The sequence below is a fragment of the Ahaetulla prasina genome, chromosome 1 (genome assembly GCF_028640845.1).
Source record: "Ahaetulla prasina isolate Xishuangbanna chromosome 1, ASM2864084v1, whole genome shotgun sequence".
Classification (NCBI taxonomy): Eukaryota; Metazoa; Chordata; class Lepidosauria; order Squamata; family Colubridae; genus Ahaetulla; species Ahaetulla prasina.
Window position 1 is genome coordinate 244,183,620 of NC_080539.1, and position 26,656 is coordinate 244,210,275.

The 26,656-nt window shown below is 40.8% G+C and overlaps 1 protein-coding gene across 1 annotated transcript in view; it reads right to left on the bottom strand.

The window, feature by feature from the left end:
* Window positions 1–827: 827 nt before the first annotated feature.
* Window positions 828–26,656, bottom strand: part of LOC131204018 (protein mono-ADP-ribosyltransferase PARP14-like) — a 34,541-nt gene continuing 8,712 nt past the window's right edge. Inside the window, exons 7-18 of the mRNA XM_058194817.1 lie at window positions 23,016–25,267; window positions 21,961–22,197; window positions 18,986–19,207; window positions 17,894–17,990; window positions 15,188–15,337; window positions 9,589–9,651; window positions 8,932–9,099; window positions 7,735–7,959; window positions 6,812–7,414; window positions 5,007–5,155; window positions 3,164–3,338; window positions 828–1,243 (exon numbers count right to left, since the gene is read on the bottom strand). Coding sequence (XP_058050800.1) covers window positions 954–1,243; window positions 3,164–3,338; window positions 5,007–5,155; window positions 6,812–7,414; window positions 7,735–7,959; window positions 8,932–9,099; window positions 9,589–9,651; window positions 15,188–15,337; window positions 17,894–17,990; window positions 18,986–19,207; window positions 21,961–22,197; window positions 23,016–25,267 — 4,631 coding nt within the window. The 3' untranslated portion in view covers window positions 828–953. The remainder of the gene's footprint in view (window positions 1,244–3,163; window positions 3,339–5,006; window positions 5,156–6,811; window positions 7,415–7,734; window positions 7,960–8,931; window positions 9,100–9,588; window positions 9,652–15,187; window positions 15,338–17,893; window positions 17,991–18,985; window positions 19,208–21,960; window positions 22,198–23,015; window positions 25,268–26,656) is intronic.

A 26,656-nucleotide genomic window follows, 5' to 3' on the forward strand; every position in this document is an offset into this window, starting at 1 on the left:
TATGCCAACTAGTGTACATTCTAAAGTGACAATACAGTTAGTCTAAATATTTATATTACATTTTTATGGGTCTTCCCCATTCTTTGACAAATAAAAATGTCAATGTATGAGAGGAGGAGGAAGAAAGTGCTGCTGGTTAAAAGTGCACATGCTTTTCCCCCCCATCCACATCATTTGAAATTTATTAAGAATTATGGACATAGGGGTGGGGTGGGGAGAGCCAAGACTATTATTCAATATTGCAAGGCAAAATCCAATTCGGGAAGGCAAAATCTAAATCCAAGCTTATAGTAATGGACCTCACCACTTGAATGAATTCATTTTTGACAAAGCAAGGAAAAGTATTTCTCAAGGCATTTGATTTAATTTTCATTAATTTCTTAGATTGACATCCTGTCTTTTGTCCATGTGTCTGAGGAGGCTTTTGTAAGTATCTCCATGAATTTTACCCTCACAACAGCATTGTGAGGTAGGCAAAATTGAACAACAGTGGCAGGGGGAATCTGAATGTAAAGTTTTCCGTCAAATACAACATCTTCATCATTGCCACCTTACCGGCCCACTGTGATCCATTAACAGCCTCCCCCCTCCCCTTTCGTTACAGATCTAAAAATGATTGATGCCATATAAAAGTTACTGACCTTAAGATCTGCATGATACTGTTCTTGATGATTCATTTGCATGCTGGTATGGCTATTGTTAACCTTCCTAACTTCCTGCATCTGTTTTGTCTGAGTTTATCAATAATATTTGGCACATCCTGAAGAAACTGGAACTTCTGAACTTTCATTTTTAACAGAAAAGGAAGAATGTTTCATATCTTCTGAATAGTGCATTATTTTATTCATTCAGACATCGTTTGTTCTTTTTTACAAAAGCACATGAATACATCATTCAATTTTTTTTTATTTTTTGCATTATTAAGTTTAACCAAGTTATGGAAACTTGGTTAGTTAAACTTTAAATGTAATGAGATACTCAGGATATGCTTGGATGTCGTTGAATATTACAAAAATGCTGGGTTTTCTCAGGTGATCAGTTACGCTGTCATATAGATCAGTTGGATCGGTCACATTTTTTTGATATGGGACGACTAATCCTTTTGACCCAACACAATATTCTCCCACAAGCACTCTGGCAAGGTACATGTATTTTATCCCAGATGCATCTGGTTGCGAATAGGTATCATGGGCAGAATAAGAGGCATTTACGGCAAAGTAAGTTCCATTTCCGAAATAGGCAGCTATAAGAGGAAGAAAAGGTGTACAGAGTCAGCAACTACCAGTGTTCTATCTTTTCACTCTTTAAGGCACTTTGCCCAATAATACATTGGTCATATCAAAGTCAACCCTCAATAAAAACGAACTACGGGTAATCCTCAGATTACGATGGCAACTGAGACTAGGATGGCTGTGGTTAATCGATGTGATAGTAAAGAACGACATCGCATGAACGCATCAATTAGTGATAGTAATCTCTGAGGGAAGAGGCAGGAGTCTGAGCAAAGGAGGGTACATAGGTTGTGGAGGGGGGAGAGCAAAGGACTGGACAGGTTGGCAAAGGCCACTGGCAAGCTAGTGCAGGTATGTCTACAAAAGTACAGGCAGGTTGGGGTGCATCGTATGTTCCTTAGGAGAAAAGGCAGGGGGAGCTATTTAGTGGGGTACCTTGCAACCTTGCCTGCTAGGTTCCCCACTGACTGTGCCGGTGGGAAGCCACCACAGAAGGTTGCAAAAAGTGATCAAGTGACGCAGCTTGCTGCAATCCTCATAATAATCGCAATCTGGGCATCCAAATGCAGGAACACTGCAATGGGTGGGATGGTTGAGGACTGCTCAGTGCCACCATAACTTTGAATGATCACTGAACAAACGGAGATAAACCAAGATTATCTGCAATAAATGGACTTCATCATGTCATCTTGAGCATTACCGCTGTGGTAATGCAGTGGTTAGAATGCAGTACTGCAGACTAATTCTGCTGACTGACAACTGCCAGCAATTCGGCAGTTCAAGTCTCAGTGGCTCAAGGCTGACTTAGCCTTCCATCCTTCCGAGGTCAGTAAAATGAGGACCCAGATTGTTGGGGCCAATATGCTGACTTCGTAAACCACTCAGAGAGGGCTGTAAAGCACTGTGAAGCTGTATATAAGTCTAAATGCTATTGCTAAGTGCTATCACTCCCCATTAGCTCCTCCCTTTAAACTTTATCTCAGCACCTGACTTTTCCACCATGAATGGATAATTGTACAGGTAGTCTTCAACTTACAACCATTTGTTTAATTCAAAGTTACAACTGCACTAAAAAAAGTGACATGACCAGTTTTCACACTTACAACCATTGCAGCATTCTTATGGTCACATGATCAAAAATCAGGTGCTTGGCAACTGTGGCATGTATTTATGAAAACTGCACTATCCTGGGGAATTGTGCGATCACCATTTGTAATCTTCCCAGCCAGCTTCTGAGAAGCAAAGTCAATGGGGGAAGCCAGATTTGCTTAACAAGTGCACGATTCACTTAACAACCAAACTGTGGGGGGGAAAGGCTGTAACTCACTTAACCACTGTTTTGCTTAGCAATGAAAAATTTGGGCTCAGTTGTGGTCATTTGGTCGAGGACTACCTGTAATTACAAAGTAGGAGTTCTGGGCTCAGATACAAAGATGTTTTCCTGCATGTGGAAAACACCTTCTAGTCATTCCACCTGCCTGGACTACATCTAGGGTCATTCTGGAGATCATCAACCCCTCAAGAGTCATATGATCATTCCTTTTCCATGGGAATTCCCCTCTTCTATCTTTGGTGTCCAGACATTTGACTCACTACTGACCAAGTCACTAGGTAATGTACTGGACTCCTGCCAGAATGTAAAGCAAGCACATTTTTCTTCCAAATTTCTCCAAGGACAGCAAAGGCTTCAGGAGAAAAAAAATTGTTCTCCCCAAACCACCACCCTGGATGTATACAAATTATGCTGTGATGTAATGTGGCTTGATTAGATTTGGCTTCGCATGTTGTGCTACAGTGGTCCATAAATCATGGTTACATCTTAGCATACAACCTCAGGCGACTGAAGCCGAGTAAACCTGCTAAGCCAAACAGGGCTTAGGACAAATTGTGAAACAGCTGCTACCAAGAACCAGCCTTAAAGCACAATTTACCATGCAATCCAGCGTAACTCCTGTTAAAGCCGGTGCTGTTTATGTGGGTTAAGGATGTACTGGCTGTTCCATGAAAAAGGAGCCTCTCGTTATTTATGCTGCCGTTCTTGGCATCCATCTCCTGCTTTTTTATTTGGTATGCCTGCCAATAGTAGGGATTTTGTATCCTCTCAATCTGTAAATGAAAAGAGAGAAAAAAAACAGTAATATGTCCTTAAAAAAAGAAAGAAAGAAAAATCAATTTGGATCTTTGGAGAATAGCAGTTCAAGCAGAAGTACTTTTCTTTACTAAAATAAATTAAACAAAAAGTTGAAACCAACCAAGACAGGATTTTTTTTCATCATAGTTGCTATTAAAGGGCAACAGCTGTAGCATCACTCATTCCTCTAATCCAGGGCTGTCAAACTCCTGGCCCATGGGCTGGATGCATCACACGCTGGCCACGCCCACACCTGATTTAGCCAAGGGGGAAAAAAGTCCCAATAGGTCAGAGGTGGGTTTCAGCAGGTTCTGACCGGTTCAGGAGTGGAAATTTTGGGTAGTTCGGAGAAACGGTAGTAAAAATTCTGACTGGCCCCGCCCCCATCTCTGCTTCCCAAATCCCAGCTGATCGGGAGGAAATGGGGATTTTGCAGTAACCTTCCTGTCATGCCCACCAAGCCATGCCACACACACAGAATCGGTAGTAAAAAAATTTGAAACCCACCACTGCGATACGTCTTGTGACGCTGCCGTGATGACGTGAGTTTGATACCCTTGCTCTAGTCCTATCTTGGTCATTGTCGTTCCTGCATGAATTGTGTTGTCAGAAATGCCCCAATTCACTGAGCTTGACTAATTCTTTAGGCAGCCCCTTCTAGATCATTCAGAAGTAAGTTACTACTAAATATCAGAAAGACTCTCACAGACTGACTGATTTTCTCAGATTGCGAAAGAAAGCTGATTTCAATGAAGCATTCAAATTACTTCCTAATGTCAATCAATCTGTTTGCCAGGGAAAGGGGTGTACTTCAATGATGGAGCTTCTTTTGCAGAAGCAACGTTAAGTCATGGGTGGATGTCTACAGAACAAGAATGCTAATTACGCTTAGTAATTCCTTCGACCAAGGACAGTATGGAAAATATATTAATTCTGGGATATTTTCTAGATCTGTGCAGCAGCCTGGATTTGCAGAGCATAGGACATCTGGAATGTATGTGAATATGCCATGCATGCATTTTGCCCATGGAATCCAATTCTCTACACAGCCTTACTCTCTTCTAGTACGGGTAGTCGTCGACTTATGGCAACTTTCCAAATTTCTGTTCCTAGGTGAGACATTGAGTTTTTCCCCATTTTACGACCTTTCTTGCCACTGTTGTTAAGCCAATCACCACTGTTGTTCAGTTAGTAACATTGACTGTGTTAGGTTAAGTGAATCTGGCTTCCCCATAGGCTTTGCTTGTCAGAAGATCACAAAAGGGGATCACATGACCCCAGGACACTGTCTATGGAGATTCTCAGTCATCCAGGTCATGGTTCATTAAACACTAACATTAAATGTCCCAAAAGTGCTTTTTTCAAGAGGCAACTGGATTTTCCGGTTTTTCTTTGAAGACGTTTCGCTTCTCATCCAAGAAGCTTTTTCAGCTCTCAGCTTCTTGGATGAGAAGCGAAACGTCTTCAAAGAGAAACCGGAAAGTCCAGTTGCCTCTTGAAAAAGCACCTTTAGGACATTTAATGTTATTGTTTAATGAATGGATGGCATCAGCTTTTTTGAGGGGGAGGACGTGTGGATAATTGCCATTCAAAGCAGCAGAACAAAAGATTTCGGGTATTTGTTGTTGCTGTTGTTGCTTTACCTTTTGAATGGTATAATCCTTGCATGTTCGGTTAAACATATCCTGGACTTTTTTATATTCCGTCATTTCTGGTTTCAGCTCCACCACTTTAATACGCATCGTTTCCTCCATGGCATCCCACTCTTCAGGAATTGCGGTTGCTGGATTATCTTTGTAAATGAATAGGAGATAATTCTGTAAGCCTTTACAAATCACCACTTTCCAATTCTGATTTTTAAGCACAGAAATTAGGCCAAATGTAAAAACAGCATTACCATCTCTTACAACTTGGATTACAATGTGACATCCAGTTTTTTTGGGGGGTGGGTGGGATGGAAAACAAGAGCAAATGATCTATTGAGTCTGGGCGAAAAGGAATTGGCCTAATTCAATAGTGATGCTGCTAACTGATTGACTCCCTTCTGCCTTGTAGTGCCAACCTTACTCTCAAATGCAGCATAGAGAAGTTTACGACTCCTAATCCTTATGAAGTTCTACAAGCCATGTCTGAATGGATACCAAGAGCTATGTCTGGTTGCATGCATCAATGCCCTCTGACAAGATGGTACAATGACCTGCTTGTAATTTGCCTGTTCAAAGGTAAGGGGGGGCAATGGATCAAGTAAAAATATTGTATTACCTGCATTATACCTGGCATTATAATACAGCAAAGGGTAGGTACTTCAATCTAAAGCAAAAGGAAGGAAGGAAGGAAGGAAGGAAGGAAGGAAGGAAGGAAGGAAGGAAGGAAGGAAGGAAGGAAAGAAAGAAAGAAAGAAAGAAAGAAAGAAAGAAAGAAAGAAAGAAAGAAAGAAAGAAAGAAAGAAAAAAAGAGGGCAGTGATCTTTAAAGTGTGTCTACTGAAAGCCACCTCATCCCAGAAGGAAAAGATCTCATTCAAGGAAGAAGCACCATCAGTTTCCTGCCCTCAAAACTCAAATACAGGTATTTCTATCAAACAAGAGTAGGGATGTCTCAAACAACAGCATAGATTATGCCAAAATAAGCAATGAGAATGAGCAATCTTATTTTAAAATATGCAGGACATTTGGCTGGTTTTATGTAGGTATTATTATACTATATACTTTGTCCCTTTATTTTGTCTTGAAACTATTTAACAGCCTTCCCTAACATGCTGGTCTTAAATATCAATCAATATGCAGTACGGATGGAGAATCCCAAACACCACCATGATGGCAACCTTTGATGATCAAAGAATAGCCATTTTAGACATGTGGGTGAGGTCAAGGTTTTATATTTTTAGGAGATAAGGTTTGGATTTTTATCCACCACTATTAGAAATCACATGACATGTTTCCATTTCCAAAAGGGAGAAATGAAGTGTTGACATTTAGCAGTGGTGTTCAGGGGTATTCCAGTGCCACTACAAGATATTTACCTGGAGCCTTTGACTACTTCTGCAGTACAGTGACAGTATTTGGATGCTAGCAGGCAGTCAATTTGATCTAGTGGAGAGGAACTAAGTTCAAGGGCTATGTAAATTAGGGGACATGTAATTGAAGGGTGAGGAAGGGAGGGAAGGAGGAAGGAAGGAAGGAAAAAAGGAAAAAAGATAGATGATGGATGGATGGATGGATGGATGGATGATAGATGGAAGAAACTTCTTGGATGAAAAGTGAAACATTTTCAGTGAAGAAACCAAGGAAGTCCAGTTGCTTTTTGGAAAAGCACCGTCAGGACAACCACGACCTGGATGATTGAGAATCTCCATAGATGGATGGACGGACGGACGGACGGAAGGAAGGAAGGGAGGGAGGAAGGATACAGAATGAAGTCATAAATGTTGGTCAAGGTATAGAACACACCTTCTACTTTTGCAACACGCCGAAGGGCAATGCACTTTCCCTGGTCATCGACAGCCTGCATTTTACTAAGGTCCACTTTGTAACACTTGTTGTTTATGGTCAGCTCATGCAGCCTCTGATGTTGTGCTGCAGCTTCTATCTGCATATTGGTCAGACTGTCAAAAGATCTATATTGCCCATTGTCTTCATAACGCCACAATACAAGGTTTGTCAGAAGATCTGCCTTGGATTTTTCTTCTCTATCCTCTCGGATCCTTCTGATCATTGTCTGTATTTCTGTACTGGCATGCAAGACATCTTTAGTTATCCCACAAATACAAAGCGAAGGAGGAAAAGCTTCATTATCTAGTTTAATGGCAATGTGCAACTTTTTCTGGAGTTTTTCCAGGTTTTTATATTCGCTTTCTCCAAAGTTTGAGATCCATTCATCCGAGATAATATATTCATTCTGGGACTCTAAAATCAGGCTCTTAATCCACGCCGCTGCATTTTCCACATTTTTCTGGTGGTCACCGCAAATCTGAAAAATGACTGGCTCAACTGTTTTCTCCAAAAATAAGGCAGGTTTTAATTCCACAGCAGGTTTTTTAGTGGTAAAGAATTCTGTAACAAATCAAAAAATTCAAGGATTTAGTGCTTCTAACTAATATGTCTGCCAGCCAAATATTTAAGACAAAAAATTTTTTACTACCAGTTCTGTGGATGTAGCTTGGTGGTGTGGCAGGGGAAGGATACTGCAAAATCTCCATTCCTACCCTACTCCAGAAGGATACTGTAAAATCTCCATTCCGACCCCACTCTGGGGCCAGCTAGAGGTGGTTTTTGCCGGTTCTCCAAATTACTCAAAATTTCTGCTACCAGTTCTCCAGAACCTGCTGAATTTCATCCCTGATTTAAGACCCAAATGGAAGACATTTTCTTACCTGCTACTTTTGAGAAAAAGGATTTCGGTGTACGCATACCACTACCAGATTTACTAGCTGTGATTCCCTTCTTCTGCATGCTTGCATAAAATACATCTAGTAGATGTGGCTGGAAAATGATTATTTTAATTTCTCTCACCCCGGGGGGTGATGTTGTACTTGCATAGTCCACGACAGCATCAATCATGCTATCAGCTGCCCTAACCGGATCGCGTTTTGCAATTCCTGTGGGATTAATAAAAAGTGTGTGTTTCAAACCAACTCTTTCATTTCACTGGTCATTACTAAACCTCACCGGTCTTTGTGAAGAGAAAATTCTTCTAATATTCTATAATATCTTTACAATGGAAATTTCAGCTAAAAGTTCTCTACTGCTTTCTTATTTGGGAGGGAGGGCAGGGGGAAGAATCTTTTGACACTCCAAATATTGGATTCCAATCCTTAACAGTTTTAGGAATCATGGCTAATTATCAGAGGTTTGGGAGAATTGCAATCCAAAAATGTCTGACTAAGGAAACAAGAGATTCCTCCATGTGATCACAAGTGTTGAAAAGGTATTGTTACTCTTCCTTGAGAAGGCCTTGCCTTTAATCCAACATACCCAAACCATTCCCTTGTCATTGTTATTGTTTTAACCATTTAGTCGCATCCAACTCTCAGTGATGTCAAAATCAAGCACTCTCTATTCTACCCTGTCAAGCACAGCTTCTTTCAATCGTTGGTCAACTTTGTATCAGATTTGATGTTATCAAGCCAGCATGTTCTCTTCTTCTTCTTCCATTACCCATTCCTAGCATTGTTGCCTTCTCCGATGAATCTGCATGCATGACATGGCCAAAGTAAATCAAGCACTTATGGTTTTAGCTTCTAGTGATGTGTCTGGTTTTATATAACTTAACACCTCTCAGTTACTCTGACTGTTCATGACATACACTTCCCTTGATATAACCAGTACAACTACTGGCCTGCAATTCAGTTTTGAGTCCCACTCAATTTTCCAAATAGACTGCCCAAATTTAAATTAATTTTCAGCGGTCAAGAACCCTGCTCACATATAAACTTAATATCATCAGTGATGCTACTTGCTACCTAGGATTAGGATGCAACATGAGGTGAGCCCTACAACATTATTATTATTATTAGAACTTTCATTATGGCCCTTTCTACTTATACAATTTTTCACAAGGCGATACAGACCTGTCCCAATTGCTGGAAATGCAACAGATGTAAATTGCCTCTGCTCACATTCCTTGAGTGTTTGAGAGACTTGTTTTTTTATATCATCGCTGTGCACAAGATGGATTATACTTTTACAAGGCAGATTTCCTCCTTGAGTGCATATGAGGTTATTGTGTGGCTGGGAAGCTGAATGAAAACAAAAGTCAGCTAGGGAGCAAACAAGCCCGGGATCAATAGAAACACACATTTCCATATTTGAGAACAGCTGGATTACATATTGCAACAGATATAAGACTTAGTTTGGTTTTGGCTGAAGACTAAGAGTAAACCCTAAAACTATGGGTTTATGGTTAGCAATTATCAACCAGACTGTATGACTACTTCAACAAATGGCAATTCAAACCAAGTGTGGTTTAGTCAATAGATAGAATCAGCTTATGCTTTCATTACCTGCATAATCCATATCTGCAATTTCATTTTATTTTACTTACTGCAAATACACATTTTTAGGCAAATATGATTGATATGAAACATTGTTCACAATGTAAGAACAATGTACAAACAATTCAAATGTATTTGATTTTCCACAACTTGTTTTTAGAAGTATCTTGAAATTGATTAAGCCATAAAAATCAATTAAGCCATAAAAAGCCTATTAAAAACATTGTTCCTTACCCAGATCATTACATTCTTTCACCACCTCTGGACCAGCACTTTCCATAATTGCTTTGGAAACACCTTTTAAACAAATAAGTCAGTTTGGGCAGGTGAGATAACAGGCCTGGGCAGGTGAGATAACAGGTTATATTTAAAGCTTACACTGAATAGAACAACTTTTTCTTTTCTTTTTTTTTTTTTTTTTTTCCATAAAAAGTTTTATTGGTCAAAAAAAAAAAATTTATGCAAATACATATCAGGTATGGTAAATTTTCATTTTTCTTATACATGATAAGAATTTTACTCAAAATTTTAAACACATACAACAGCCATATGGCAAGCAGGTGATACGAAGTAGCTAAGTTTCAATCTTACACAATAAGGAAGGGTCAAGAATAATCAGAATATCATACAAAAGAGAATAAGGAAAACCAACACAATACCAAATATCTTTGTCACTTCCTAGTTTTGGATCTCAGAACTCTGGGTTCAGCCTGACCCAACTCAGGGCGCAACAGCGCCAGCCGCCTCCGCCCCATGATCTATAACCTCCCCTTCTTCAATTCCTGGGTCATCTAAATCCAGGAGGGCTTTGTGTTCCTCCACGTAGGCCGCAGCCTCCGCAATTGTACTAATTTTTTTCGTAATGCCCTCCCGGAAAATCATCAATCCTCTGGCATCAGCCATCTGAAGCCCACCTTCTGGTACAATTTGCTTGATAAAAGTAATATTTCTTTCTCATTTCACGACCTGTCTGGGAATCTGCCTCAGAATGGCTATCTCCTGCCCCTATAAGTCAGTGCCCCACTCCTATGTTTTCTAAGAATTTCATCTCTCGCCTCTCTTTTCACAAATTTGACATGAACCTCTCTAGGAACTGCATGCGTGCGTGCATATTGTGAATTAACTCTATAAACTCGATCCACATCCCAATTCATAAAAATCAACACCTCTCCCAAGAAATTCTCCCAACAGTTTAGTCACAACATCTCTCAAGTCTTCTTGGTCCACTTCTTCCAAATTTTGAAACCTAAGGAAATAAGACATTTTATCCATCTGTAGTCCAAGCACAGCATTGCTTGTCGTCTCCCCTCTTTTCTGCACTGCCCGCATCTCACCCTCCAGACCTTCCACTTTCTGCTTATTTTCTGCTGAGACTTGTTGAGTATCCTTTAAATCCTTTTGGATAGTCACAATTTCTGCTCTTATTTCATCCAGTTTCTTGTCCATATTAGATAACTTTTCCAGAATTCTCTCCATTTCTCCAGCAGTTGGTCTCTCATTAAAAAAAAAAATTTCAAAATCCTCAGGCAAGCACAGTATCCTTATAATTTCCTCCGGATCCACCAGGGGGCACTCACAGGAGCAACGAGTCCAGAGTACAGTTAGTCAACCAGGAAGCCGAAGGGAAGTGATGTCATCAAGATTCTCATAGTGAAGGCGGAAGCTGGACGCCACCATTGCTCCCCAGAGGGAGGGGGGGCCTCAAACCCTCCCTCCTAAGTTTCTCCATCACCTCTTTCTCCAGAGCTCCACAAAACCGGTAATCTTGTTATTTTAAGTTCTCCTCTCTCAAAAGTGATTCGTACTCCTTCCAGTCGCAGGGGAGAAAAAACCCCCCCGCACTCCGGAGTACTCCACTCACATTTGCCGATATCCCCTTCCCTTCTTCATTCCTCAATTCTTCTCCGTTCCCTGTTCACCACCAGGCTGCTGCAATTATAAATCCAAAGGCCCGTGTCACGGGCACAGCGCCCAGGCGGCGACCAAAGTAATGGCCGCGGCCTGTGGCCTCCGAACCCCGCCGAGCCTAGGACGCGCCAGCATCGGTCCCCCCAGTCCTGTATATCGGCTGGGAGACCCCTGGCGAGCCGTCCGTACGGCAGGTGTCCTTTTCGGAACACCTGGCCCCTAAGGGCCTCGGCGGCGGCCGGATTCGGACACTGGAGGCAGGAGAAGCCTTCCAGACGTCCGTTGCCACCGGACACCGGAAGTCGTCTCAATAGAACAACTTTTTCAACATGTGAACCTCTGACTCCATCCTTTTTCTCGAGGGCATGGACAACCTTTTTCAGTTCAGAGCCCACAAAGACCCAGAAATTAATTCCATTTATAGGGTTGGGAAGAAAAAGCCCTCTTGAAGATGATCATACAGAAAAAGGGAAGAGAATTTAATGAGACCTGAACCAATTTCAAAACTCACAGGATTCACAGTGGAGGCTTTATGGTGAATTGCCCCTGAAGACCTCCTGTTGGCATAGAGGAAACCCTCCCTTTCAGAGAAAATAAAAGAACATATGGATTCTTTGTCCATTGCTAATTATTTTGCGCCTTTCTCTACTAAGCGTTTGCTCCTTTCTTTGTGCAGAGAGATAAGGAGGACTCTGGCTCTCAGGAGTGGAAGAGAGATCTCCACCCAGGCCTCAGAAAACAGGATGCAAATGGTCAGCATACAAACTTCTCTATTAGAAGCCAGTTCCTGAAATATTAAGATTTCATGTAGACAAAAGAAACCAGTTCTTTAACATGCTGAATAATTCACCTGTGGACTTTATTATTCCCTGAGGTAATGATGGCTACTAATCTGGATAGATGTTAACAAGGAATGGTTACACTTCAGGGGAACAGCTTTATCTGGGCTATTAATCTTGCAATTCAATTATACCTCCACTTTGCCTCCAAATATTGCTACAGGAACTACAGTGGGAGGGGTTACATGTAAATATTGGGCTAAAATGAGCCTTGACATAATTCAGCATGGCTGTTCCTATAAATCAGAGCTGTCAAACTTGCGGGTCCCAGGCCAGATGCGTCATGCGCTGGCCACACCCATGCCCAGTTTAGCGAAGGGGAAAAAGTCGCAATATGTCACATGACATGAGTTTGACACCCTTGCTATAAATGATAGTTCCCCATCTTCAATGCATATGCATCACTTGTAAGTTTCACTAATAATGCAGCTGAAATAAGAAAAAAGGCTACCCCTTGATTAAGTATAGTATCTGGGACCACAATTTCCATCACTAAGCAATGGGAGTCAAAATACGGCATCATCTGACTGCATCCTGGCATTTCCTGTTACCATTGTTAAGCAAGGATCACAGGCCGTTAAGCAAGTCCCAGCCAGCTTGCAAGCAGGTTAGTTGCTGCTGGGCAGGTGGAGGATGTGTTGGAGTTCCATGTTGAGTATGGAGGGGCCAGTGATGGCTGCTGCCAGAAAGGGGACGATGTAAGTAACCTACTAGCATGACCTATGACCTTTTCTGCCAACTTTCCCATTAACTTTGCTTACAGGAAGTTGGCAGGGAAGGTTGTGCAAATGGCAGCCGTGATTGAGGGATGTTCTAACCATGGTAAAAGTGAGCCAGTTGTTGAGTCTCCAGATTGTGGTCATGTGATCGCAGAAGTACTGGGATGGCCGGAACTCCGTGGACTGGTCCCAAGTATAACTCATTCAATGTCCCACTTTGAATGGTTGTTGAACGAGTGGTGATTAAACAAGGACTACCTGTATAACCATAGGAAGTCCTCTGATGTGATGAGCGACTCTTTTCATCAGATTATTACTTTAAAAATAATGTTATCCTCCTGTACCCCACCCACCAAAACTGGACCACCGAGCACACTTAACTACAACAAACAAAAGGAAATAAGCTAGAGAACAAGTCAAATTTTAGGAGAAAATTTGAGGGATATATAGTGTTGAAAACATACCATTTCTGAGATTAAACGTGTGATTGGTTATGTTTACAATGGCATCTGTCTTCTGTTCAGTAAGATCTCCCTTTTCCAGTTGCAGTTCAACTGAGCCAATTTGCATTTTAAGAATTCCATATTTTACACTTGAACTCGGCTCAAAAAAAACTGTAAGAAGGTAAAAAGAGAGGTTGAGACAGACAAATCCATTTATTCTGCATTCTTGCCTCCCAACATCTGTGGCTGCATAATTTTTATCCTATGCTTCTCTATGTCTCTCTATCAAGTTCATTAATTCAACATAGTTTCAGCTGATAGTCAGAAGGATACGCTAGATGACAAAATTCCAGATTTAATTAAAATGTTAATAAATGTTTGTCCAATTTAGACATCACTTAATTTAGGGCACGAGGATTATAACGTTTTCTTAGCTCTGAAGTGCCCTGAAGACCTCCTGTTGGCATAGAGGAAACTCTCCCTTTCAGAGAAAATAAAAGGACATATGGATTCTTTGTCCATTGCTAATTATTTTGCGCCTTTCTCTACTAAGAGTTTGCTCCTTTCTTTGTGCAGAGAGATAAGGAGGACTCTGGCTCTCAGGAGTGGAAGAGAGATCTCCACCCAGGCCTCAGAAAACAGGATGCAAATGGTCAGCATACAAACTTCTCTATGAGAAGCCAGTTCCTGAAATATTAAGATTTCATGTAGACAAAAGAAACCAGTTCTTTACATGCTGCATAATTTACCTGTGGACTTTATTACTCCCTGAGGTAATGATGGCTACTAATCTGGATAGATGTTAACAAGGAATGGTTACACTTCAGGGTAACAGCTTTATCTGGGCTATTAATCTTGCAATTCAATTATACCTCCACTTTGCCTCCAAATATTGCTACAGGAACTACAGTGGGAGGGGTTACATGTAAATATTGGGCTTAAATGAGCCTTGACATAATTCAGCATGGCTGTTCCTATAAATCAGAGCAGTCAAACTTGCGGGTCCCAGGCCAGATGCGTCATGCGCTGGTCACGCCCATGCCCAGTTTAGCGAAGGGGGAAAAGTCGCAATATGTCACATGACACTGTGAGTTTGACACGCTTGCTATAAATGATAGTTCCCCATCTTTAATGTATCTGCATCACTTGTAAGTTTCACTAATAATGCAGCTGAAATAAGAAAAAAGGCTACCCCTTGATTAAGTATAGTATCTGGGACCACAATTTCCATCACTAAGCAATGGGAGTCAAAATACGGCATCATCTGACTGCATCCTGGCATTTCCTGTTACCATTGTTAAGCAAGGATCACAGGCCGTTAAGCAAGTCCCAGCCAGCTTGCAAGCAGGTTAGTTGCTGCTGGGCAGGTGAAGGATGTGTTGGAGTTCCATGCTGAGTATGGAGGGGCCAGTGGTGGCTGCTGCCAGCAAGGGGACGATGTAAGTAACCTACTAGCATGACCTATGACCTTTTCTGCCAACTTTCCCATTAACTTTGCTTACAGGAAGTTGGCAGGGAAGGTTGTGCAAATGGCAGCCGTGATTGAGGGATGTTCTAACCATGGTAAAAGTGAGCCAGTTGTTGAGTCTCCAGATTGTGGTCATGTGATCGCAGAAGTACTGGGATGGCCGGAACTCCGTGGACTGGTCCCAAGTATAACTCATTCAATGTCCCACTTTGAATGGTTGTTGAATGAGTGGTGATTAAACAAGGACTACCTGTATAACCATAGGAAGTCCTCTGATGTGATGAGCGACTCTTTTCATCAGATTATTACTTTAAAAATAATGTTATCCTCCTGTACCCCACCCACCAAAACTGGACCACCGAGCACACTTAACTACAACAAACAAAAGGAAATAAGCTAGAGAACAAGTTAAATTTTAGGAGAAAATTTGAGGGATATATAGTGTTGAAAACATACCATTTCTGAGATTAAACGTGTGATTGGTTATGTTTACGATGGCATCTGTCTTCTGTTCAGTAAGATCTCCCTCTTCCAGTTGCAGTTCAACTGAGCCAATTTGCATTTTAAGAATTCCATATTTTACACTTGAACTCGGCTCAAAAAAAACTGTAAGAAGGTAAAAAGAGAGGTTGAGACAGACAAATCCATTTATTCTGCATTCTTGCCTCCCAACATCTGTGGCTGCATAATTTTTATCCTATGCTTCTCTATGTCTCTCTATCAAGTTCATTAATTCAACATAGTTTCAGCTGATAGTCAGAAGGATACGCTAGATGACAAAATTCCAGATTTAATTAAAATGTTAATAAATGTTTGTCCAATTTAGACATCACTTAATTTAGGGCACGAGGATTATAACGTTTTCTTAGCTCTGAAGTGCCCTGACAGGTGTTCTATCCTAAAAACTAACAGTAGAATAAGAACAATAATTGCCCTCCATTTGCACTTAATTACTCTTGAAATGAAATACAATTAACTGAATTTCATTATGGTTAGACGTTTAACAATTTTCTTCTGTATGTGAATAATATTTGGATAATCTCTGGTAATCTTGAGATGAAACCTCCCAGGTGTTCAAGGCCACATGTGACTCAAGGACACAAATTGTGACCATGGGTTTTGGCGTAATTATAAAGTAACAAGAACAGACTTCGGGCTTTTGTGACCTTGCCTCCCTTTCATTCTCTTTATCTACTGTTGCTGAAGCCACAGCTATTGGAAACACCTGCTTTCTGCTTTTAAACTCTAAGCTACATCTACTAGCTCATGTCTAAAATCAGCCCCTATCCCAGAAGTTAAAGAAGCAGGTCATTTGAAGGGCAAGAATCTGAGAGGTCTCTAAAGATATGAGGAGGTAGCTGCACAAACCTCTAAAGAGCTGCTTTGATTTGATGACTCATCCCATCTGCCCCCAGGCTACTGCATGCACCCTTAAACACACACACACACACACACACACACACACACACACACTCATCTTTAAAAGGGAAGAGAAGCAACTGCCTTCTGCTCTGCTTTGCTGCCCCACCTAGCATCCTGAAAAATGGAAGAGGTTACTGTGCCTCCGCAGCCCCTGTTAAAAGTCTCACTCCTCCTCTTCCATGAGCTGCACATGCTTCTGTGGCGTAAAAATGTTTGACCCCTCATATTCTCCAGAGTGCCTCGTGCCACTGGAATAGAGATAGTCCTCAATTTACAACCATAATTGAGCCCACAATATTGGACATAACCTGCGGCGGACCTAAAATGGGTTCATCGTGTGACTGCTCCCAATTTTTATGATCTTTTTTTGCAGCAGTCGTTGCTGTTAAGCAAAATCATGATTTGCCATGGAGCGATTTTTGCTAGAAGCCAGAAGTAAATGTCAATTAAATGTGAAAAAAATCACAGTCATGTGCTGCAAATGGCCATAAATATGAGCCTATTTGCAGGGTGGATAAAAAAATCAATGGTTTTTTTAAAAAAATCAAAAAAATCAGATTTTTAAATTTTAAATCCAATTTTTTTGATTTTTTATTTTTATCAAATTTAATTTAATAAAATGCTTTTGCAGTAAAAATCTATCTAAAGTTAGTTTTCTATTTAAGATACATTAATAATTTAGTTTATTCAGCATGAAATGGAGCTTAGTTATGTAGCATCAGGGGTCAGAGGAGGAGCCGCTGCTGGACAGAGTTGCTCTTTAAAAAATATGATTTAAATCAACTTGATTTAAATCAAATCCACCCTGGCATGTTGCCAAGCACCCTAAATGTAGCCACATGACTGTGGTGGGGTTCAAATCCAGGCTGTAAGTAGCCTTTTCAGAGTCACTATCTTTCCTTAGACCTTATTAATCATTTTTGTTTTACTCAAGTTAAGGCTTTACAATATTCTAGTACACTATACAGTAGTGGCCAAAATTGTGGAAACCTGTTGGGAAAAGTGTATTTTTGAGGTTTGATGGCTAATAACATTTTTTTTTTTTTTGGAGTTTCAAGATAATTATATTCCACTGCTGGAATGGTCTGGGAACAGCCCAGACCTTAGCCCAATTGAAAATCTATGGAGCTGACTTAATTAACTTGTTAGTGAGAAGCGACCTAGCAATAAAACCCAATTAATAGAAGCAATAATTAAATCTTGGTTTCACATTATAACAGCTGCAGAACTAAAAGACTTGGTTCACTCCATGGGAAGACATTGTAAAGGCCGTAATTCATGCTAAAGGTTACACAACTAAATATTAACTGACATCATTTTTGTATATCTTGTTTTTTCTATGGTGATAATTTTTGTATATCTTGTTTTTTTCTACGTGTTTCACTTTTCTTCTTTATACTGTAACTGCTATTCTAATAGCAAAATCCTTCATAAAAGTTATTGCATTACATTCTTGATTAAATTATCTGTCCATTGATACATAATTTTATGGTACTGCTCCCAAAAAAAGTGGTGTGATTAGCTAGTTTTAGAAAATACACTTTTCCCAAAAGGTTTCCACAATTTTGGCCACTACTGTATTTATTCTTTCTCATTTTTCACAAAAGATTTCTATTTCTTAATTACACATGCACTGAAGATGTTACCAAGTTTGGTAATGAACCGTCTGCTAAACAACAACAACAACAATAAAAACCCACCAAGCTCAGAGACCTCCAAAGACCCACAATTAAGTTTTACCTTGACTTTCCTGCTGAAAATTCTCAGATGAAGCTTTGGGCACTGGAGAGCTTGTTTGGCTTACACTCAACCTACTGTTTAATTCATCCATGAATGCCTAATGAGAAAAGGGGAAAACACAATTAACAGACTACAAAGCAAGTGCAAATTAGAGATAAAACTTCACAACACTTGGGCAGAAATGAAATGGGTAGCTGTACATGCATACAATTGCAGACAGCCAGGACGAGCTTTTGAAGCAGCTAGAGCAGGGGTGTCAAACTCAAGGCCCATGGGCCGGATGCGGCCAATGGGGTGCTTAGATCTGGCCCACAAGGCTGGCCTGGAAACAGCAAAGGACCAGCATGCAGTGCCTCTACCAGAGAAAATTGAGTTTGCGGGGTGGGGCGCATGAGAGAATGAAGAGGGAAGGAAAAAGAAGAGAAGGAAGGAAGGAAGATTATAATGAGAGCGAGGGAGGGTCTTAGGGAAGTCCTGCCTTACCACTTGGCTACCACAGGTGCCCCTGACATGAGAGATGTTGAGCTGGCCACACCCATCATGGCCACGCACCCCGCCCTCTGAGGTCGAATGCAACCTTGATGCAGCTCTCAACGAAATTGAGTTTGACACCCCTGAGCTAGAGAAACCGTGAAGAGGATGCAATTATTTTAATAACCTGAAAAGAGGTACACTGTTAGCATTCCTGCAAAGCCACTTATTTGATTGCTTTGTACAACTCTAGTATGATTAGATCTTTATCTTAGAATTGTGACCAGATGGTTAAAAGAAACAGCACAGTTCTAATAAGAAGGGGAAGGAAAAGCAATATAGAGCAGGTTGCAGAAAATAGATGAAACTTGAAGAGGAATTGCTTTCTACCCAAAACAAAACTTTATTAAAGCAGATTCTCCAAGGCCAATGTCTACCATATTGGCATGATGCTAAATGTCCAAGAGAGTTAATAGTAAAGCCCTTTTATTATGTTTTTGGTTTTTTTTGAGACAGGCATGAGACAAGCTGAGAAAGACTGAGATTGTTCTCAGCAGAATTAGGCTCTTCTGAGGCCATGTTTAGGGTGCAACACATTTCAAAAAGACTGCAGGGAAATACCTGGATGGTGGTGGCATCCCTGGAATGAAGCACAAAATGAACTTCTTTAAGGGACTTTGGATTTTCAGCTTGACTGAATTTGAAAACTTCATCAAAAAACGTTTTAGCCACATATTGCTTAGGATAGCCGAGATTTCCGGTTCCAATAGCTGGGAAGGTGATGGAACTCAGGGAGAGTTGTTCGGTGACTTTCAGGCATTTCTCAATTATGTTCCCTAAATCCTGGGGGAATCACAAAATAAAATTGTCTTAGAATATTTTTAAATGATTAGTCTGCAATGAAATATGCCTTGGTGTTAATTAAACTAATGATATGAATAAAAAAAAAATTGGAACATGGATATAGCTGCGTTAATCGGAAAAAAGGAGGTATCCATCAGTTAACTTGCCAGCACATTGTGCTATCATGCTGGATTATCCCAAACCAATAGACGATACAGACATCCAAAGCCAAATGGATGAAAGTAGGTACAGGTAGTTCTCAACTTATGACCACAACTAAGCCCGACGTTTCTGTTGCTGATTGAGAAATTCATTAAGTGAGTTTTGCCCCACTTTACGGCTTTTCTTGCCACAGTTGTTAAGTGAATCACTGCAGTTGTTAAATTAGTCACACGGTTGTTAAGTGAATCTGGCTTCCCCATTGACTTTGCTTGTCAGAAGGTCGCAAAGGGGGATCACATGACCCCAGGACACTGCAACCGTCATAAATGTGAGACAGTTGCCAAACATCCAAATGTAAATCATGTGACCATGGGGCTGCTGCAATGGTCAAAAGTGTGAAAAATGGTCCTAAGTCACTTTTTTCAGTGCCGTTGTAACTCTGAACGGTCACCAAGCAAACTGTTATAAGTCGAGGACTATCTGTGTATGAGCTAGATCCAGGAAAAGTTCTCTACAATTTTCTTAGTCACTTGAAATTTATTTCCTTTTTCATGTCACTTAAGTTAAAAAGGCAGCTATTTATTCATATTAAATTATGAAATCTAAGTAGTGAAAGGTAGTATATAAAGAACTATGAGTAAAAGACATTCAGCCTTTGCTTAAAAACCTATTCACTTATAAAGCTCATCCATTGTTGTATACAGGAAGTCCTTGCTTACAGAATGTCCTGTTTAGAGACTGTTTCAAAATATGGCAGTTACCATTTTAGAACGGTGGGGAGGGAGAAAAGAGGAGAGAGTAGGAGGTAGGAAAGAGGAGAAGAGGAAGGAAGAGGGGTAGAAGAGGGAGAAGGAAGGTGGAGGGTGGAGGGAGGAGAGGATGTAGATAAGAGAAGGAGAGGAAGGTCTGGAAAGTAGAAGAAGGTAGAAGAGGGAAGAGTGTTAAAAAGGGGGGTGGTGACTGGGCAAGCCCGACTAATTGTATATAACTGTACATTGGATGAGCTGTTTGATATGATTGTAAAAATAAAACTTTTTTATGAAAAAAAAAATATGGCAGTGTGGGGGAAAAAGTAACCTTATGACCATTCCTCACACTTACAACTGCTGCTGTGTCCCCAGTTACATGACTGAGATTTGGGGGTTTCGCAAGTGATGGGCATTTATAGCACTTAGCAATAATACTTAGACTTATATACAGCTTCATACTCATTTACAGCCCCAAGACAAGGTTCCCCAGCCTTCCTTGCTTTGCAAACAGGTGGGGAGGGGGAGAGGAGACAGTGCCATGCAATCAGCTGGTGTGCATGCTCGCGGGCGCAGCTCCATTTGCACAAACGGTGGGTGCGCATGCACACCGCTCAAACAAAGGAAGCTGTGAGTACCTGTTGCTTGCACAAATGGAACTTTGCAAGCAAACGCAACCATCCGCCACAAGTGGAAATGAAGCTGCACCCGCCCGCCGCTTGCGTGGCCCAAACAAGCCGCAGCCTGGGGTTTGGGGACCCCTTTTCTAAACAGTTTACAGAGTCAGCCTATTTCCCCCAACAATCTGGGTCCACATTTTACCGACCTTGAAAAGATGGAAGGCTGAGTCAACCTTGGCCAGGATTGAACTCCTGGCAGTGAGCGGTGAGTTAGCCTGCGATACTACATTCTAACTGCTGCACCCCCACGGCTGTTTATGACTGTCATAGCATCCCACGGTGACAGGATCGCCATTTAGGTATTTCACAGATGGCTTTCGAAGCAGAATCAATGGAGAATCCAGCAGTAAAATTGAAAATTGCAATCACATGATGTCTCAGTTATTGACTCTGGCTGATTTATTTAACAACCATGGTGGAAGAAAGATAATAAGTCCATCAGAGTGATGTGATGTTTTGCGTAACAACCATGTTGCACAGAGTTTCCAGACCCAACTGTGGTTGTTAAGCAGTCTACTTGTATTGTCCAGAATTGTTTGGCCCAGATGCATCTGTGTGTGTGTGTACGTGTGTCTGTATGCATGTGAACATACAGTATATACGTATGCATATACAATACACATACAGTACAATGTGTGTTTGTGTGTGTGTATATATAATAAGTAGTTTTCAACTTACAACCACATCTGAGCCTAAAATTTATGTTTCTAAGTGAAATATTTATTAATTGAGTTTTGCTCCATTTTTACAACCATTCTTGCCACAGTTGTTAAGTGAATTATTGAAGTTGTTAAGTTAGTCACACAGTGGTTCAGTGAATCTGGCTTCCCCATTGACTTTGCTTGTCAGAAGGTCACAAAAGCTGATCGCATGAACCCAGGACGCTGCGACCATCATAAATATGAGTCATACTGCAAGCTTCTGAATTTTGATCACGTGACCAAGGGGAACCTAAGTGTGAAAAAAAATCCTAAATTACTTTTTTTCAGTGCTTTGAACGGTCACTACATGAACTGTTGTAAGGTGAAAGCTACCTGTACACAAATACATTCTCACTGCAGCAGCATCACTAAACCAAAATGTATCAAAGGCTATCAAAATTTCTAGTGAAGGTCAGTGATAAGTGCACCGAGTTATGAGATCAAGGTATCAAAAAGAACTTTACCTTGCTTTCCGATTTCTTCCTTCGATTCCAAGCAGGTAAAATAGCATGAAGAACATGAAGGCAGCTCAGAGCATATCCACTGGTTTTGAGCACACAGCCTTCCTTGATGTCTTTCCCTTGACCTTCTTGGGTTAACTCCACTTGGAGTTCTGCTCCTGCTTTGGCCAGAAGGGCCTTGGAAAGTGGTCCTTTGTCCAGCTGCAAGTCTCTGGCAACACTATTGACAATCACATCCGTCTAAAAATAACACGTTAGAATAGATGATTAAAAGCGAAAGGACTCAAACCTGTACCAACCTGACAAAACACAGGCAAATACCGGCCTACCTATCTATTTTTGCTGTAAAATATTCAGCCATTCCTGTTTTTTCTCCCACTACAGATTCAACTATACAGTTGTAACAGTTTTTTTACCAGTTTATGTCCAAAGATCTTTTTAGTAAATAGGTGAAGATTGTTTGAATTAAAAGAATAAGTAAAGAGAGTGACAACTTGTGTTGTGCAGCCTTAGCCCTCAAAGAGGATACAAAGAAAGAGATATCTTGGATATGTAGAAGAACTTATCGTATTTTTTGGATTATAAGACGTACCAAAATTTTGAAGAGGAAAACTGCAAGCCTCCCAAACCCTCTGCAAAAATGGACCTGTTTTTGGTGAAAATGAGATATGCGGGGCGGGGTTTCAGGAGGCCAAAAATAACTGTATTCATTGTATAAAATGCACCAACATTTCCACCCTCTTTTAGGGGGTAAGTGTGTCTTATACTCCGAAAAGTACGGTACTGAGATTTTAATTGTCTCCATCTGTACTACCATATCATTCTGAATATGTTTTGTACACAAGTATTTGCACAGCAGTTTGTTAGAGTTCTTCTCCATCTTCCTTCATGCTTTCTCATATTTCTGGAACATTATTGTCTGCTTAACTATAAGCTAACTATTAATCCTGGCTTGTTGCATTTTAAAAACCCCATGTGTATATACTTTAATTAAAGGTGGCCACATTAATCACACATATCTCCTCAATTCTATATTAAAATAACTATAGTCTACTTACTGCTGCCTCTTCAATTCCTTTCTTCAGAAGCAATATTTTTAACCCTTCAGCTGTCATCAACATTTCCCGTTCTGGTTGGATTTTTGCAGCAGATTGCTTAGTTTTGGGAAACGGGTAGGTTGTAGAAAGTGAGGGCCCAAATATTTCATTTAGGGCTTCAGAGAAAGCTTGAATAGTATCATCTTTAATATCCATAAGGTAAATCTGTTTTAGGCAGCTGTTCTCAGAAAAATCTTCTAAGCTTTCTTTGATGGCTGTTACAATGGAATGGGTACACTCTTTTAATGGAAACCCAAAAATTCCAGAACTTATGGCAGGGATAGCTATAGAGCGATGCTGGCAGCGGACTGCTAGCCTTAAACTTTCCTTCACAGTATTTTTTAACAGCTGTATACATTTTTCTTTTTTGGCAATTTGCCACCTTGGCCCAACAGCATGAATCACCTGTTTACATGGCAGCTTCCAAGCACTTGTGATTGTTACACAACCAGGCTTCAAAGCTCCATGTTCCTTCACATGGTCCTTACACTCTTTTTGTAGCTCTGGACCCGCTGCTTCCAGCAGCCTACTTGCAAGACCACCAATATGAATCAATTCTCCGTTCGATGCATTGACTACAACATCAGCCGAACACTTGGTCATGTCGGCTTTCAGAAGAGCTACCAGAATACCATTTCCTAGCTTCACTTTATAGCATGACTGCTGGTCCTCTCCATAGCTGTTCCCATCTTTCCCAGTTTCTTCAACCTCTTCTGTGCCTTCCTGAATCCTGATCAAACAGTTAAATCTTTGTCTTGCACCATTAATGTACAATTCTTCTCGTTCTTTGAAGAATGACTTGGCCCCTGGTTTATCAATGGCTATGCTGATAACATGGAGAGAAGACAGAATGTTATGAAAAAGCTCGACTCCCTTCAGAACTGCACCTTTGGGTCCTTCAAGGGAAATCACTTTGCGACTTTTCAGTATACCAAAATGTATTTTTACACCTTGTTCATTTAAATTATTCCAGCTTGGGCTCTTTTCCTGTTGTATATACATTACAACAGCAGCAGACTTAGCACCTATATTTCTCTGAATGTATGTATGGTTGTCAACAAAATCGGAGAGTTTCTGATGAGCGGTGGCCACTTCTTTGAAATAACCTGCAACGACTATTTTACCTTCCTGTTCTTGAATGAAGATGGTTTCACCCGAACAATTGTACGCCTTGTACAATTGCTCTGTTAGTTCCAGCCATTCATTCTTTTTTGTAACTGTGCAATCCTCAAGTTCAATACTTTGGTAAGTCAGATCTTTCTTGAGTTCTTCCTCAGCTCTTTGAAGGTCCTGAAGAATTCGTCCAAACAGTAGTACAGACTTATCACTGAGTTCATAGTAGGCATTTATCTTTTTGGTCCAGAATAAGAGCCGAGACAGAGACTCATTATCAACATGTTGAAGAAAAACAAAAATATTAGAATGAATATCAACAGGCTTCTGAACCATGCTGGACATTTTTTCAAGGATGTCACTTTTTATTTTAAACACTTCAGCAGGTAGGCCACGCAGAGTTATACGTTCTTTGGAAGTGTCATAAGTAATCTTTAGCTCTGGATATGCTGAGCAAATGTTCTCTTGTAGTCCACCATTGCATAAAATGGCATATTTGCAAGCAGGAATCAATACGGTTTCCTCTATTGTCAATCTCTCTCTATCCATCTTTCTAACAGCATTTGCTATGAGCACCTTCATTTCCTCCTCTGCTTCCTTTACACTGTCTGCTGCCCCGACCAAAACCACCTCTCTCTTTGAAGCATCTGTTATGATCAAAATGTCATCTTTTACTAGACTGTTTCTTATGGCGTCCCACAATTCAGAATTTATTTCATGCTTGACAACTTTCTGCCGTGACAGGATCTGTGTAAGAAGAGTTAAGGCGTCTTCTTTCCAGATCTTAACCAAGGATCGTTTTCTCTTTGACAACTCATGGGAAGGATGTACCATGATTTCCGGATTTCCACAGAGTTCGGAAGGCCATTTGATCTCACAACAATGGCCTGCCATTTCGCGTGTTATTTCCTGAAGTAAACGGTAGTTCTGCTGTAGAAACCTCCAGTGATAGGGGTCAATAGACACAGGGAATGGATCTGGCATCTTAATTTGTAGTCTTTCTTTGCCATACAGGGCAGCTCCAAAAGATTCATAGTACGGATAAACAGAAACAGGGACATTCATAAGAGAATGCTTTTGCTGCAAGATGGAAGCTACAACTTTTAAAAAAATAACAAGGAGAGGAAAACACAATTAGGAAAAAAGGTCCACAGAACCTATCCTGCAATTTTTACTTAAAATACATTTGAATTTATTGCAGGGCACTGAGCAATTGTAACAGTTAAGCTTTCTACAGTTCTAAACCCTCCATCCTCTTTCAGAAAGAGGACATTGGTATGGATTTGGGGAGAAAGAAAAGTATCATTGTTTGTCCCCACACCAGTGGTAGGTTTCTACTGGTTCGGCCTGGTTTGGGCGATCTGATAGCACCGATGGTGAGCTGAGAGGAAACAGGTTCTCTCCGACGGTTAGCTTGGCCCTCCTGCCCACCCCTGCGTTATACATACCTACATACATGAAGCACATGCATGAAATGAACCGGTGGTAACACAGGTTGAAATCCACCACTGCCCCACACAGGTAAATTATTGGCTAGATGGCAACTGCCCAAAAAAGCCTTGGGAAAACTGGAATTAGGAGGTTAAAAGTTGGCAAGGGAAACAGAAGCATCAGAGGTGTTGGATTTCTGTCCCATGTTTCTTTGTCCAGATGGGGAACCCCATGTTACAAGTTAATGGCTGCCACTTAGATCTAAGCTCCCTGCTATCTTATTTAATTGTCTTCTTTCTGAAGTACTGCTGTAGTTGCTGTAGTTAATAAAATAAACATTATTTATTCCTTGTTACTCCATTGTCAGATGTATACCAGGCACTCCCAAAATCACTTGGGCCTGATAAGTCATGGAGACACATTCCCATTGAAGAACAGATGGCAGCAATTTAGCCACCTTTCTCAGATGGAACTTTTTAATAGGGGGGGGGGGAGAGAAAACTGGTTACACTCAAATACAGGTAGTCCGCAACTTACAATCATTCATTTAGTGACTGTTTGAAGTTGCAACAGCACTGACAAAAGTGACTTATGACCATTTTCACATTTACGACCGTTGCAGCATCCCCGTGGTCAGTAATCAAAATTCAGACCCCTGGCAACTGGTTCATATTTATGACGGTTGCAATGTCCCAGGGCCATGTGATCACCTTTTGTGATCTTCTGACAAGCAGTCAGTGGGGAAGGCAGATCCGTAAAATGGGGCAAAACTCACTTAGCAACTGTCTTGCTTCACACAACAGAAATTTTGGCTCAATTGTGGCCGTTAAGTCAAGGACTACCTGTAGCCCAGAACTCAGTAGAGAGATGGAGGGTACAGATCAGGAACGGGATCAGCAGGCTTCTATATATTGTAATCTTTCAGATAAAGTAATTATGAATCAACATGTGGGTTTTGCAAAGAATTGGGAAATTTTCCCAGACATATGATTTCAATTATGACTGCTCACTGCTGCTGCTTCCCTCTCCTCTTATCCAATTACTGGAACTAGTCAAGG